General features: G+C 40.7%; 1 protein-coding gene across 8 annotated transcripts in view; it reads left to right on the forward strand.

Annotated features, from left to right (window-relative positions):
- Nucleotides 1-1,475: 1,475 nt before the first annotated feature.
- The window catches only part of ptprub (protein tyrosine phosphatase receptor type Ub), a 341,711-nt gene continuing 326,198 nt past the window's right edge, over nt 1,476-16,988 (forward strand). For 2 of the 8 annotated variants that reach the window (XM_071384252.1, XM_071384253.1), the window contains exon 1: nt 1,478-1,878. In XM_071384252.1, coding sequence (XP_071240353.1) covers nt 1,809-1,878 — 70 coding nt within the window. In that variant the 5' untranslated portion in view covers nt 1,478-1,808. Of the gene's footprint in view, nt 1,879-16,988 lie in introns of all 8 variants that reach the window. The other 6 variants (XM_071384255.1, XM_071384260.1, XM_071384254.1 and 3 more) reach the window with 5 other exon arrangements.

Here is a 16,988-nt window from a genome sequence, read left to right on the forward strand (position 1 = left end):
AATTTGAGACTTTAACAGATCAGTAACATGCAGGAATCTTCTTCTTCAGAATAATACACTGGGAGAATCTCAATGGCCTACTTCTCGCGTCCTCTCTCCTCGCCTCCTTCTCAAAACCTATTTGAAAAGAAAGCTCCTCCCCTCTGACCTTCTCCTCCAATGGATTTTGAGAAGGGGGCGAGGAGAGAGGAGGTGAGGAGTATGCAATTGAGAGTCTCCTATAAACAAATGCATTTGTATTTTTGTGTTTGTATTTATTATGGATCCCCATTAGCTGATCTTTTAATGTCTCAAATTGAAGTATTTTCTCTTGTCTCTTCCTGGGATCCAGCAATATTATGGCAGTTATATACAATTAAAAACGTTACATTACATTTCACAACAGATTTCACAACACAAATTAAGGCAGTTATATACAATTAAAAATGTTACATTACATTTCACAACAGATTTCACAACACATTGTGTGCCCTCTACCACCATATATCTGCAACACATGTTACTGATCTGTTAAAGTCTCTAATTTAAGTATTTTCTCATCTCTTCCTGGGGTCCAGCAAAATGAAGGCAGATATATATACAATTAAAAACGTTACATTACATTTTACAACAGATTTCACAACACATTGTGTGCCCTCTACTACCATATATCTACAACAACAAAAAATCCATGTGTACTTGTGTGTATGTAATCATGTGTATGTGCGTCTGTCTGTGCATGTGTCTCTTCGCAGTCCCCGCTGTTCAATAAGGTATATTTTTATATGGGTGCATTCTTTATGGAGTAAAAATATGCACCTCTGAACAAGTCACACATACCCATAGCCTACACAGTACAATGTCATAGAGACTGAGCTATACAGAGTACATTTATATTGATAGATGGATTAATATTTGGATATCTATGTCTCTTCCCTTCCCCAAGTTATGACATAGCAGCCAGCCACAGTGGTTGGCTCCTCACAAGCTACTCCTATTCATAGCTCCGTGCTTCTACACCTGCATTGCTTGCTGTTTGGGGTTTTAGGCTGGGTGTCTGTACAGCACTTCGAGATATTAGCTGATGTACGAAGGGCTATATAAAATAAACTTGATTTGATTTGATTTGATAGCTCAAAAGGTACCTGGTCTTTTGTTGAGTGCAACAAAAAAAAGAAGCCTTATTCACTCAACCTGTGAAGCTGTTAGGATAATTAATCTGTTTCCCATTCTGCAGATAGACTGACAGACTGTGTCCATTGTTGCCGATCTGCTCATCTCACCTGTGATCATAAAGCCACCAGTGAATCCATTGTCTAGGCTACTTTGAGCCACTGGTCAGAGTGGTTCTGGTGTGACATGTTTTGGGAGATCATCAGGTGGATAACCTCAGCACCCAGAACCAATCAGCTACTATATTTTGATGGAGACTAGGCTGTTTGTTGCAAGAGACTAGGTGGATGTATGTGAATGCTTGGCGAGACACACGCACGCACGGAGAGAGACATGTAGCGAGTTCAATCTAACCTCAGAAAAATCAACAAGCGCCAGAATAGTTGCAAGAAGGTGCCACTTGGAGGCGTCCGTCGCATATTTTTAATCACACACATATCGAGACAGAAAGTGTGCTTGGGGGGAAGAGAGAAAATGTTTTGTACTGTTTATCCTGACGTCAGTTAGTACGGCTTACACTACTGCCGTTGTCTCGCACCCACGTTTCAGCAAGAATTCGGGAATCGATAGGCTGGAGTCCACAACTTGCAGATCGGTCCTCGAGGAGTCACTGAAATGATTTCTGCAGCTATTCCAAACTGGACTAAAACTGCACAATGAACACCTGCGCTTTTCTGCTACTCCTGGCCGTTCAAATCTACGCCGAAGGCATAGAGGGACCAACAGGTAAAGAGCCCTTCCTTCTTGTTTTCAAGTCAAGTCACTCGATGTGTTGAGCCTGAAAAGGGGTGTGAAAGGTGTCGCAGTATGTTTTCCGCAGTTAACTTTATTCATAGGCGACTGAAGGCTATTCAATGGATGGTTCGATTTATTGGATAATGAAGAGGGCTTACTGAGATAATTGTCAAGAGGCGAGATAATGGGCTCTTCATAATAGGCAACTTTGTTATGAAAATGTGTTTTATTAGATTGCTTCGAATCTGAGGATAGTGCTTGTTTTGTGAGAGACTTGCCCCTCTGCATTCCAGATCAGAATCAACCTCACTAGACGGGTAGTCTAGGGCATGTTATTAGTATATTCACCTAATCGGTTTATAGCCCGTATTTCCCCCTTGGAAGTAGGCTATTCAAACAATGCGTCGGCTACCCTGTCATGATAACTGTTTGCTACTTTAATTCTAGATTAACATTTCTGGACATGAAATTGCATTCCAACGTGTAAATGTGGATACAGCTTTACCGGTGTTTTGTGTTGAGTTTTAAAGCCTCTTATCTGATTCGAAATATGCAGACTGAGGGGAAAATCATGCTTTGATTGAGAACATGTGCTGGCAAGTGTCTACACTGACATTTTCAACCTGACCCAGTCTGTAATACCTACATGTTTCAAGCAGGCCCTATGCCCAAGAACGCCAAGGTAACTGTCTAAATGACTATTGCCCCATAGCACTCACATCTGTAGCCATGAAAGGCTAGTATTGGCTCACATCATCCCAAACACCCTGGACCCATTCCAATTCGCATACTGCCTCCACAGATGACTCAATCTGTATTGCACTCCACACTGCCCTCTCCCACCTGGAGGAACACATACACTATATTTACAAAAGTATGTGGACACCCATTCAAAAGAGTGGATTTGGCTATTTCAGCCACAACCGTTGCTGACGTGTATCAAATTGAGCACACAGCCATGCAATCTCCATATTCAAACATTGGCAGTAGATGGCCTTACTGACGAGCTCAGTGACTTTCAATGTGGCACCGTCATAGGATGCCACCTTTCCAACAAGTCAGTTCTTAAAATGTTGAACCACTAGGCTACCTGCCGCCCCCAGATTGGGCTACAATCTGAGGTGCAGTTAACTCCAATAAATGTATCCTCTGCAGCAGAGGTCTTTCTTTCTTGTGGCAGTCCTCATGAGAGCCAGTTTCATCATAGCGCTTTATGGTTTTTGCAACTGCACTTGAAAAAACGTTAAAAGTTCTTGAAATTTTCCACATTGACTGACCTTCATGTCTTAAAGTAACGATGGACTGTCGTTTCTCTTTGCTTATTTGAGCTGTTCTTGACATAATATGGACTTGGTCTTTTACCAAATAGGGCTATCTTCTGTATACCACCACTACCTTGTCACAACACTGATTGGCTCAAACGCATTAAGAAGGAAAGAAATTCCACAAATTAACTTTTAAGAATGGAGGGACACCTGTTAATTGAAATGCATTCCAGGTGACTACCTCATGAAGCTGGTTGAGAGAAGGAAAGCAGCCAACATGTGCTCAGCATATGTGGGAACTCCTTAAAGACTGTTGGAAAAGCATTCCATGTGAAGCTGGTTGAGAGAAGGCCAAGAGTGTGCAAAGCTGTCGTCAAGGCAAATGGTGGCTACTTTGAAGAATCTAAAATATGTAATATATTTTGATTTGTTTAACCCTTTTTGGGTTACTACATTATTCCATATGTGCTATTTCATAGTTTGGATGTCTTCACTATTATTCTACAATGTAGAAAATAGTAAAAAATTAAATAAAACCCTTGAATGAGTAGGTGTGACCTAACTTTTGACTGGTATTGTATACTAAATAATACAGTTGAAGTCGGAAGTTTACGTACACCTTAGCCAAATACATTTAAACTCAGTTTTTCACAATTCCTGACATTTAATCCTAGTAAAAATTCCTGGTCTAAGGTCAGTTAGGATCACCACTTTATTTTAAGAATGTGAAATGTCATAATAATAGAGAGAATGATTTATTTCAGCTTTATTTCTTTCATCACATTCCCAGTGGCTCAGGAGTTTACATACACTCAATTAGTATTTGGTAGCATTGCCTTTAAACTGTTTAACTTTGGTCAAATGTTTCGGGTAGCCTTCCACAAGCTTCCCACAATAAGTTGGGTGAATTTTAGCCCATTCCTTTTGACAGAGCTGGTGTAACTGAGTCAGGTTTGCAGGCCTCTTTGCTCGCACACGCTTTTTCAGTTCTACCCACACATTTTCTATGGGATTGAGGTCAGGGCTTTGTGATGGCCACTCCAATACCTTGACTTTGTTGTCCTTAAGCCATTTTGCCACAACTTTGGAAGTATGCTTGGGGTTAGACCCATTTGCGACCAAGCTTTAACTTCCTGACTGATGTCTTGAGATGTTGCTTCAATATATCCACATCATTTTCCGTCCTCATGATGCCATCTATTTTGTGAAGTGCACCAGTCCCTCCTGCAGCAAACCACCCCCACAACATGATGCTGCCACCCCCATGCTTCACGTTTGGGATGGTGTTCTTCGGCTTGCAAGCATCCCCATTTTACCTCCAAACATAACTGTTTGGCCATAATGACAATCGTTATCAGACCAGAGGACATTTCTCTAAAAAGTACAATCTTTGTACCCATGTGCAGTTGCAAACCATAGTCTGCCTTTTTTTATGGGGTTTTGGAGCAGTGGCTTCTTCCATGCTGAGTGGCCTTTCAGTTTATGTCGATATAGGACTGGTTTTACTGTGGATATAGATACTTTTGTAACTGTTTCCTCCAGCATCTTCACAATGTCCTTCGCTGTTGTTCTGGGATTGATTTGCACTTTTCGCACCAAAGTACATTCCTCTCTAGGAGACAGAACGCGTCTCCTTCCTGAGCGGTATGACAGCTGCGTGGTCCCATGGTGTTCATACTTGCGTACTGATGAACGTGGTACCTTCAGGCGTTTGGAAACTGCTCCCAAGGATGAACCAGACTTGTGGAGGTCTACAATTGTTTTTCTGAGGTCTTGGCTGATTTCTTTTGCTTTTCCCATGATGTCACCAAAGAGGCACTGAGTTTGAATTTAGGCCTTGAAATACATCCCCAGGTACACCTCCAATTGACTCAAATTATGTCAATTAGCCTATCCTAAGCTTCTAAAGCCATGACATAATTTTCTGGAATTTTCCAAGCTTTTTAAAGGCACAGTCAACTTAGATTATGTGAACTTTTGACCCACTGGAATTGTGATACAGTGAAATAATCTGTCTGTAAACAATTGATGAAAAAATGACTGTTAATAAGAAATTTGTGGAGTGGTTGAAAAGCGAGTTTTAATGATTCCAACCTAAGTGTATGTAAACTTCCGACTTCAACTGTATGTATTACAATTATACACTTCAACAGTGTTTACCACTCCTGCGCCTGGGACATCGATAATTACACATTGTAACTATGCAATAGACTAGAAACTAGAGGTCGACCGATTATGATTTTTAAACACCAATACCGATTTATTGGAGGACCAAAAAAAGCCAATAGCGATTAATCGGGCGATTTTTTTTATATATATATATTTTTTTAATAACGCCAATTACAATAATACTGAATGAACAATGAACACTTTTATTTTAACTTAATATAATACATCAATAAAATCAATTTAGTCTCAAATAAATAATGAAACATGTTCAATTTGGTGAAAATAATGCAAAAACAAAGTGTTGGAGAAGAAAGTAAAAGTGCAATATGTGCCATGTAAAAAAGCTAACGTTTAAGTTCCTTGCTCAGAACATGAGAACATATGAAAGCTGGTGGTTCCTTTGAACATGAGTCTTCAATATTCCCAGGTAAGAAGTTTTAGGTTGTAGTTATTTTTAGGACTTAATTATAGGACTATTTCTCTCTATACCATTTCTATTTCATGTACCTTTGACTATTGGATGTTCTAATAGGTACTTTAGTGTTGCCAGCCTAATCTCGGGAGTTGATAGGCTTGAAGTCATAAACAGCGCAATGCATTGCGAAGAGCTGCTGGCAAATGCAGTAAAGTGCTGTTTGAATGAATGCTTACGAGCCTGCTGCTGCCTACCACCGCTCAGTCAGAGTACTCTATCAAATAATAGACTTAATTATAATATAATAACACACAGACATATGAGCCTTAGATCATTAATATGGTCAAATCCGGAAACTATCATTTCGAAAACAAAACGTTTATTCTTTCAGTGAAATACGGAACCGTTCCGTATTTTATCTAACGGATAGATAAATAGATCCATAAGTCTAAATATTGCTGTTACATTGCACAACCTTCAATGTTATGTCATAAAATTCAGGCAAATTAGTTCGCAACGAGCCAGGCGGCTCAAACTGTTGCACATACCCTGACTCTGTGTGCAATGAACGCAAGAGAAGTGACACCATTTCCCTAGTTTAATATTGCCTGCTAACATGAATTTCTTTTAACTAAATATGCAGGTTTAAAAAAATATACTTATGTGCATTGATTTTTAGAAAGGAATTGATTATGGTTAGGTACATTCGTGCAACGATTGTGCTTTTTTCGCAAATGCGCCTTTGTTAAATCATCCCCCGTTTGGCGATGTTGGCTGTCTTTGTTAGGAAGAAATAGGCTTCACACAGTTTCCAACGAGCCAGGCGGCCTAAACTGCTGCATATACCCTGACTCTGTTGCACAGAATGCAAGAGAAGTGACACAATTTAATTATAAGAAATTCATGTTAGCAGGCAATATTAACTAAATATGCAGGTTTAAAAGTATATACTTGTGTATTGATTTTTTTAAAAGGCGTTCATGTTTATGGTTAGGTACACATTGGTGCAACGACAGTGCTTTTTTCGCGAATGCGCTTGTTAAATCACCCGTTTGGCGAAGTAGGCTGTGATTCAATTATAAATTAACAGGCACCGCATCGATTATATGCAACGCAGGACAAGCTAGATGAACTAGTAATATCATCAACCATGTGTAGTTAACTAGTGATTATGTTAAGATACGTTTAATGCTAGCTAGCACCTTACCTTGGCTTCTTGCTGCACTCGCATAACAGGTAGTCAGCCTGCCATGCAGTTTCCTCGTGGAGTGCAATGTAATCGGCCATGATCGGTGTCCCAAAATTCAGATTGTTATGAAAACTTGAAATCGGCCCTAATTAATCGGCCATTCCGATTAATCGGTCGACCTCTACAAGAAACATGATTGATTGTAATTCATATATAGAGGGGGGAAAAATGCATTTCTAACTCCCTTCATCTGCATTAATCTGAGGACACAGGATAGTATTTCAATGAGATACTTAAAACCTCTTTGGGTTAGGCGTGCCTCAAGTGACCCACCTCGACAACATCCGGTGAAATTGCAGAGCGCCAAATTCAAATGACAGAAATCGTAATATTAAACTTGATCCTGCCAGCACGCCCACACGCAAGCCACTCAGGAGCAGAATGATGATGAGTGGAAGAGGGAAAGGAATGAGATGGGAACAACAATTTGTTGCAAGTTGGGGAGGGGGGCTAATAGCTGAACAATAGACTATTCAACCTTTACTAAATAGTCTAATAGCCGAGCTAGGTTTGAAAACCCCCCTCCTATTACAGGCCAGATTTGCCCTAAAGACCAAGGGGTAGCTTGCTACTCAATGTAATAAGGTAATGACTTTTCAAATAAGTTACATTACACGTTATGTTGGCTGACAATTTGTTAGCTACGCTGTCCTTATGAACCACATAGCATATTACAGCAGTATGTACCGGTATGTTAGCTAGCTACCTAATGTTAGTATTTGTACATCCAACTTGCCAGTATATTAATTATAGGCTATCTAACTACCCAACGTTTTTTGACTTGATTATTCTTGTCATTCTTAGCTTAGCTAAATGGTATAGTCCTTGTGCGTTCTCAATGGACATTCGGGTGCTTTTGTAAATTCGCTCTCGCCATCTATAGGCTGAACAATAGAACGAGTCAAAAGTCACCCAAGGCTGAGAAACGGCTTAAGAACGTTGGCTAACTAGCGGGAGCCCATAGCAAATTAATGGAGTCTAACGTTCGCAGAGCCTGTTTTGACTTGAGTGATGCTTAGAATTCCATAAAAAATGTATCCCTTTTTATTTTACCACAATCTGTTCGTCGGACGAAACTGGAAAAAACAACTTGTGTAGAAAGTAAACATCCGCACCTCGATGGTGTCAACTGTGCTTATGTCTGCGTAATGAAAAACTATGGGGGGAAAAAAGCGTCAAACTATTCCTGGTCTAGCGATCGATGACAAACGAGCACACTGCCCAGACTTACATAATTACGAAGAGGAGATTGTCCTGATTTAAAATGGTGCCCGACTTATAAAAAAAAAAATATATATATATATATATATATATATATATATATATATACACAGTGAGATATTTGGCGAAATAGACAGACATGCCTATATTTCCCCCATAGGAAACAATGGGAAGATCGCAGAGTTCCAATATGATTTTTGTTGTTTACATTTGAACTATTAAACAACGTGAGCAGGTCTCATTGCCAACAATAGAGAAGCAGGCATTGTGACGTTGAACAATAAGCTGGGAATTGTACGTTCAGAAGGCGAGTTGGTGCCACGGTGCTCAATAGAACTAATAGGAGCCGGCAGGGTGAAAAATGCACAAAAATAAGGCCTGTTTTTTTGCGATTACTTCAAAACGACAGCAAGGATCTGGGAAATATGGTCATATTATGAAACTGGGCTCCACAGCGGATGCAATGAACTAGTTTTCAACAGAAAATAACGTTGTTAAAAATGTCATGTCCAGCCTACTATCTACAGAGCACTCTCGTCCTGAGTGTACCAGAACGCAGAATAATTACTTTGAGTGCTCAACACCCGTTGAATATGGCCAGTGTCAGTAAACGTCGGGAAAAAAGCGTAATTTAATTGTTTCCAGCAGCACATTTACAGTCACCAACGCTCTGGTTAACACGAAAGCAGAGCTGGTAAGGCAGTTAGGGCGAGTAAAAATGTCAGAGTGGTCTCATTTGTGTCTGGAAGTAGCTAGCCAACGTTAGCTTGGGTGCTTGACTGCAGTTGTAAGACCAGAACACTCAAATCAACCCTACTCCTCGGCCCGAATGTCCAGTGTGAGCCGAAACGGTCTGAATTTACAAACTGACAATCTGACAATGCTCTGAATTTATGAGCGTCACGTTGTACAGCACCATATTTTCTGCTCCATCCTAACGGAAACCCAGAGGGTTTTTCATGGAGTAGAAACACCTTAATATTAATAAAAATTAATTCAGCAAGTAGCAGTCAAAAGTTTGGACACACCTACTCATTCCAGGATTTTTCTGTATTTTTACTATTTTCTACATTGTAGAATAATAGTGAAGACATCACAACTATGAAATAACACTGGTCTCCTGCGTGCCCTACATTCTGTAGTACAGACATGGCCTGCTTTCCCTTATGTAAGGAATTAGGCACTTTCCCATTGTCACGCCCTGGCCATAGAGAGGCTTTTATTCTCTATTTTGGTTAGGCCAGGGTGTGACTAGGGTGGGCATTCTAGTTTCTTTATTTCTATGTTTTCTATTTCTTTGTGTTTGGCCGGGTGTGGTTCTCAATCAGAGGCAGCTGTCTATCGTTGTCTCTGATTGAGAATCATACTTAGGTAGCCTTTTCCCCACCTGTGTTTGTGGGTAGTTGTTTTCTGTATAGTTTTAGTTACCTTACAGAACTGTTCGTTTCTCGCTTTGTTATTTTTATCATGAAATCATGATTTAAATAAATATCATGAACACGTACCACGCTGCGCTTTGGTCCACTCCTTCTTCATCAGACGAGCGTTACACCCATGTTTACTACAGTGTGTATTGTAGACTGCACAGTAGCCTAATAGACGAATAACCACATTTCATTAATAAAGATAAAAAATACTCTTTCAAAATGCAGATTTTGATTTAGTTATGGATCCGTAATGAATTACTATGGGAATAAATGTCACTGATTAACAGAAATATTGGAACATAGTTGTCTAATGAAGGCAAACAATTTGGAATCCTCCAATCCTGTAGCCTACTCCCGACCGTCACGTTGTACAGTGCCATATTTTCCATTCAACATTCTTAAGATAGATACAACACAATAGTGTGTCATACACAACACACATGCAACAAAACCATGTTTGCAAATATGAATTGTTATGAGGCAAATCATTAAGAGGAATGGCTTGAAATTAGAAAATGATTAAATCACATGCACATAATTAAAAGAGGTCAAACGGAACTGTGACGCTTCACTAGGAACATCTGATTGTGCCAACAGAGATTTACATGCTATTTATTATTTAGTTGTTGAACTGGGGTGTTGCAGCGCCCAACATCAGCATGATTTTCTTCCAATTAGCCAATTACAGTGGTGTGTTGTCTGTGGATCATCATACCAGTGTTTGGACTCCCCACACTTCTCCATGTGTGTCTGCTGGTTGCACAGATGAGGCAATGTTATGTTGATTCGGCCTTGACTTTTTAAAGCAAGGGTTGGAACTGGTTCCAGAAAATTTACTGGTTATTTGACAAACAGAATCCAAACCGGAAACTGAAGTATACAGTTCCGCAACAGAACCGTTATTTTATTTTATTTATTACATTTATTTAACCTTTATTTAACTAGGCAAGTCAGTTAAGAACAAATTCTTATTTAAAAAGCGCCTATGCAAAGCCCTCACTCTGTCACGCAGAAACTTATTCCAACATTTGCCAGGCAGCTGGAAATCTCTGCTTGTGTGTGTGTGTGGGCTACCTACCCCTCCCTTCTGAAGCATGTTACTGTAGTAGCCTACTGACAATGTTACAAGCATGATTCAGAAATTAGGGAGATGTGTTTATTAAAAGAATGGATTTAACTTTTTCAATGCTAGTTAAGGATACTATACTGTAGTTATCACGTTTCACATTGGATTTATTAACAACAAAAAGGTAAGACGTGTTTTTAATTCTAGTGCTGCTCTGCACACACAAGCTTGTTAGCTATCAAGCTAATGTTTGCTCTGGTCCAACTTTAAGCCAGCTGGGAAGTTCAAAGACATTCAAAGTTCCTCCATAGAAGCCATTCCAACGTAGGTATAAGTCTGTGGGCCTAATTCAGAAAATGCATGTCATAACAAAATGCCCAGCACTTCAAGGCAAGCTTCCTCCATCCTCTCCTGCTCTCTTTTCAGCCGCAAAATTTCAGTTGCATCTCACACCCTACACCATGACTGGCAGCACAGTGTATGTGCTTATCTTTCGTTATGATTAAACCATGCTGTTACTGCAAAATCCAATTTGCTCTTAACGACTTTCCTATACAGATTAAATTGCTTACCTGCTCCATAGCAAGCTGTTCTAGCCGCACTGATTGGTGAAATAATTTAATGTCGAGCTAATTGTCTATTTCAGAGGTTTTAAAAAGAAACAGAAAGGAACAATATAAACCAGTACTTTTTTTGGGTTCAAACCGGTTCAGAACTTTATTTTGCTGGTTGGAACAGTGGAACGAAACCCCCAAAATAATGGTTCTGTTCAAAATGAAACAATTGGAAAACCAACAACACTTTGCATTCTCTGGGTAGCCTGGCTACTCAGGCTATATAGAATAAGCAGAAAGTCAGAGACAGAGAGGAAGATGAATGGGGCCCCTGGCGAAGAGCGTGCCTGCCTTGACTGGGCATACAAATCACGGCACTTGGTGTCAAGCTGAAATTCATAAAAAACACACATGGATAAGTTAGATTTTCCGCTGCCTGTAAGATGAGTAACCCAGTCGGTCTGGCACCCATCCACGTAGCCCTGCCACATTAATATATCCGTGGGAAGGGGAGCAGAGACAGGACTGCAGAGCACAGCACTCCTCGCATAAGTACACTGCTTAATCACACAAGGCTGGGGAGGACGGGAGGAGGATGGTCTGTGGGACACCTAGGGGGTTATAGCACCACACTGGTGACCCTCTCTGAGACACAACCACCTGTCACTCTATATGATAAAATCACTCCCTCTCTGTCTTTTCATTGGCTATCCACAATTCCACCCAGGACCACACAAATAGTGCTGCTTAGATTAAGAGGGAAGTTATCTGATCTGTCCAGGACAAATTCATTTCTCTCTCTCTTCTCTCTTGCTTTTCTCTCTCCCTCCCTCTCCCTCCAGATGTTGGTTGGTCTGGCTCGTGGTGGAAATGTTTCCCCTCTGTGATTTGCAACCACCTCTCTTTTGCCTCAATTATTAATTCACACTCACTGGTCTCTTTGTAATAGTCTTGAACCACAATTAATGTCTTGAAAAAATAACCCAATATGACTACAGACCCAGCTGACTCCCAGAGGCCGGTATCTAAGCTAAACGTGTAGAGTATGATATTCAGTGCATATTTCATAATCCACTCAATCATGCTCCTCCCAAGAGAAAAATGAGTGGATACATAGCATGCATTTAACTGGCTGCTCTCATCTAAACTCAGCAAAAAAAGAAACGTCCCTTTTTCAGGACCCTGTCTTTCAAAGATAATTCGTAAAAATCCAAATAACTTCACATATCTTCATTGTAAAGGGTTTCAACACTGTTTCCCATGCTTGTTCAATGAACCATAAACAATTCATGAACATGCACCTGTGGAACGGTCGTAAAGACACTAACAGCTTACAGTCGGTAGGCAATTAAGGTCACAGTTATGAAAACCTAGGACACTAAAGAGGCCTTTCTACTGACTCTGAAAAACACAAAAAGAAAGATTCCCAGGGTCTCTGCTCATCTGTGTGAACTTGCCTTAGGCATGCTGCAAGGAGGCATGAGGATTGCAGATGTGGCCAGGGCAATAAGTTGCAATGTCCGTACTGTGAGACTCCTAAGACAGCGCTACAGGGAGACAGGATGGACAGCTGATCGTCCTCACAGTGGCAGACCACGTGTAACAACACCTGCACAGGATCGGTACATCCAAACATCACACCCATGGGACAGGTACAGGATGGCAACAACAACTGCCCGAGTTACACCAGGAACGCACAATCCCTCCATCAGTTCTCAGACTGTCCGCAATAGGCTGAGAGAGGCTGGACTGAGGGCTGGACTGAGGGCCTGTTGTAAGGCATGTCCTCACCAGACATCACCGGCAGCAACGTCGCCTATGGGCACAAACCCAACTTCGCTGGACCAGACAGGACTGGCAAAAAGTGCTCTTCATCGCCGAGTTGCGGTTTTGTCTCACCAGGGGTGATGGTCGGATTCACGTTTATCGTCGAAGGAATGAGTGTTACACCGAGGCCTGTATTCTGGAGCGGGATTGCTTTGGAGGTGCAGGATCCATCATGGTCTAGGGCGGTGTGTCACAACGCTGTGCGTTACAGGGAAGACATCCTCCTCCCTCATGTGGTACCCATCCTGCAGGCTCATCCTAACATCACCCTCCAGCATGACAATGCAACCAGCCATACTGCTCGTTCTGTGCATCATTTCCTGCAAGACAGGAATGTCAGTGTTCTGCCATGGCCAGCGAAGAGCCCGGATCTCAATCCCAATGAGCACATCTGGGACCTGTTGGATTGGAGGGTGAGCGCTAGGGCCATTCCCCCCAGAAATGTCTGGGAACTTGCAGGTGCCTTGGTGGAAGAGTGGGGTAACATCTCACAGCAAGAACTGGCTAATCTGGTGCAGTCCATGCAGAGGAGATGCACTGCAGTACTTAATGCAGCTGGTGGCCACACCAGATACTGACTGTTACTTTTGATTCTGACCCCCCCTTTGTTCAGGGACACATTATTCCATTTATGTATGTTACATGTCTGTGGAACTTGTTCAGTTTATGTCTCAGTTGTTGAATCGTGATATGTTCATACAAATATTTACACAAAATAAACGCAGTTGACAGTGAGAGGACGTTTCTTTTTTTTGCTGAGTTTATAAAGCAAAATGCTTAGGAATAATGACACTGTTTCTGTTTGTCTGCCTGTCTGTCTGTGTGGATGTTCTAGCATGTCCTGCCAGCAATAACTGATGTTGCTGCCGGTGTTGAAGACAGTGGCTCTGCTCTAATAATAAGAGCACATTCTCACTAGGCAGTCATTTCGACAAACTGTGCCGTTTCATATCCGTTTTCATCTCGAAGCTGGCTTAAGGTCTCACAGCATTGAAATAGGTGAGAATCTTCGGCATTAAGACAGGATGAGGGATGACACAGACAATTGGCACAGATTATGCCAGTTAGCCGACAGAGCAGAGGAGGTGAGGGGTAGAAGTGTTGGATAGGGATCCCGTATCATTTAAGAGCAACTGGACGTAATAATAATCTGTATGAAAACGGCCTACGTGGCATCGATATTGGTCAAGCATTTATTCCAGTGCCAAAATGGACTAAAAAGTGTAAGTAGGATTAGGGCTAGCACAATTATTGTATAATAAACAAATATGGACAATAAACATGATTTTTTTTCTCTGCATATTCATCTTAATACATTTTAGGAGAAGGGGGTTTCAACTTCAAGTAGATACAGTTGACCCAATAGCAGTTTTCATTTTTACATTAAGTGGGTAAAGTCGGTAGTAATTTTACTAATTGTTTGTTATTCTTAAAACTGCATTGTTGGTTAAGGGCTTGTAAGTAAGCATTTTACTGTAAGGTCTATTCGGTGCATGTGGCAAATAAAATTTGATTTTATTAAAATGCAAAACATTTCCATGACTTTATCCAGCGACGCAAACGATGCCAGCACACTGAATGAATGAAAAATGGATGACAATTTTGCAAGTTCCTTCACAATCGATTTTTAAATGAGGTCTAACTGATTGAGAGTGAAGAGGTTTATTTAATTTAGAACAACAGTAGTGTAATGATGAGTTTGTGTTTTACCTACAGCGTTGGTGCCCATGTTAATTTTTATTTTACCTTTTATTTAACTAGGCAAGTCAGTCAAGAACAAACTCTTATTTTCAATGGTGGCCTCGGAACAGTGGGTTAACTGCCTTGTTAAGAACATCAGATTTTTAACTTGTCAGCTCGGGGATTCGATCTTGCAACATTTCGGTTACAAGTCCAATGTTCTAACCACTAGGCTACCTGCGCCTTGCAGGTTGATACCATTCTCTAACATTTTAGTTTGTAAAAATAAGCTGATACAGGACTGTTTTATTTACTGTAACTCTATTACTAATTACATTTGTGATTCGTTTCAGGAAACTAGGCATATGTCGCACGTCACTACTTCACAGGAGTGCCATTTGAACGTACATTTATTTGTTTATCAAAATGCGTTTTTTGTCAGATGCCTTCTGGAACGTGAACTTTCATGTGCCTTTTAATAACAAACTTGTATGCCATCTGTAAATACCAATACAAAATTACAATTACAAGCCTAGTTGGTTCAGCGTTTGAAAAAGGCAACAATCTTCCGGCGCTCCATGATTGGCTGAGATAATGAGTGGGCTGGACATGCCGAGAGATGAGTTTGGATTGGTCTGCCATGTAGGCTCTTCTGTCTATAATTTGAGCTGGTAATCCTTTCTAACGCTGCTTTTTTTGAAAGATCACATAAAAGTGTTGCTCTCCACTTTTTCTGGAGGACCGAGTTTTGAAATCAGTGGAATTAGAGTATGATCGGTAAGGAGATGTAGAAAATTCTGTAATTTGATCGTAAATATGCCAACGAAGTCTAAAAGAGAACACACAGAAGGATGTTGTATAAAACACCTGTCTCCGGATTATATCTTCAAACTAAGGGAAACCATGGCATCTGTGACAGAGAGGGAGAAGCGTCCATCCATGTATACAAGTCTAGATAGCTACATTTTCAGATATTATACATTTCTAATTTTGTTAGAAAGTTATTTAATTTCAAGTTAAAGCGTACTGTTAGCTAGCTAGCTAACATTAGCTGGCTAACTAGCCAACATTACGTGTATGATCTGTGTAGTAATATTATTCGTATCTCAGAACCATTTGCTTTGCTAGTTATAGCCTAATGCTAGCTACCTGCAGATTCATGCAGGGTAGTAACGTTATGAGTTGGGATTATAGTTCATTGTTTAGCTAGCTAGCTTCTTGTCTAAACAAAAGACTCCACAATGCAAGTAAATATTTAAATAGAATGTTTATGAAGTCACTGCGACAACTGTCGATAGACAATTCGCTCTGGCTATCTACTCCAATTTCAGAGCACTCTCGTCTGAGTGTGCCAGAGCGCAGAATAAATGATACCTGTTGAATATGGCCGGTGTCAGTAAACGTTGGCAAAAAAAGCGTAATCAAATTGTTGCCAGCAGCACAGTTGCAGTCAACAACGCTCTGAATAACATAAAAACAGCCTAACCAGCTCTGCTAGGGCGAGTAAAATGGTCAGAGTGGGGTGTTCTCTCATTTGTGTCTGGAAGTAGCTAGCAAGCTAGCCAATGTTAGCCAGTTAGCTTGGGTACTTGACCGCTGTTGTTAGGGTCAGAATGCTCGGATCAACCCTACTTTTCCACCAGAGACATCCAGTGTGTACTCTGAACGCTCCGAGAGTGAAACGCTCTGAATTTACAAACGGCCAATCTGACAACGCTCTGAGATTTCACACTCTGGCATTCCCGATTAAATTGACGAACACACCCATAGTATAAACCAGCCTTTAGTCTTGAAATCTTTGGTTGTTTAGTACATAGCCTCACATGTGAATCCTTAAAGAGACGGGTGGGGCTAATGCTTAAAAGGGTGTGAACAATGCTGAATGGATGGAGACAAAGAAGAGCTTCCCAGTAGGTACCAACATTTTTTCTCAAAAGTGAGGTTACAAGTTTATCAACTTTCAAAGCAGAATGACTTTCCCATTTTTCCTCAACTGTAGTGTATGATATACCATTTTCTAGCTCGGAGTGTCGATTTTTATCCAATGAATAAAACACCATTTAAAAAGTTGCTACATTAGACCGAATCGAGCCCGTTGGTCACATTTATTTTAATGAAAACATGCTATCTGTTTCAGTAGGCTTTTAGAATAATGCAAAACATGTCCTTGACTCTATCCAAGTTGATGAGACGGAAACAAACAATGCTAGTCAGCCTACACAGCCGGC

The sequence above is a fragment of the Salvelinus alpinus genome, chromosome 35 (genome assembly GCF_045679555.1).
Source record: "Salvelinus alpinus chromosome 35, SLU_Salpinus.1, whole genome shotgun sequence".
Taxonomy (NCBI): domain Eukaryota; kingdom Metazoa; phylum Chordata; class Actinopteri; order Salmoniformes; family Salmonidae; genus Salvelinus; species Salvelinus alpinus.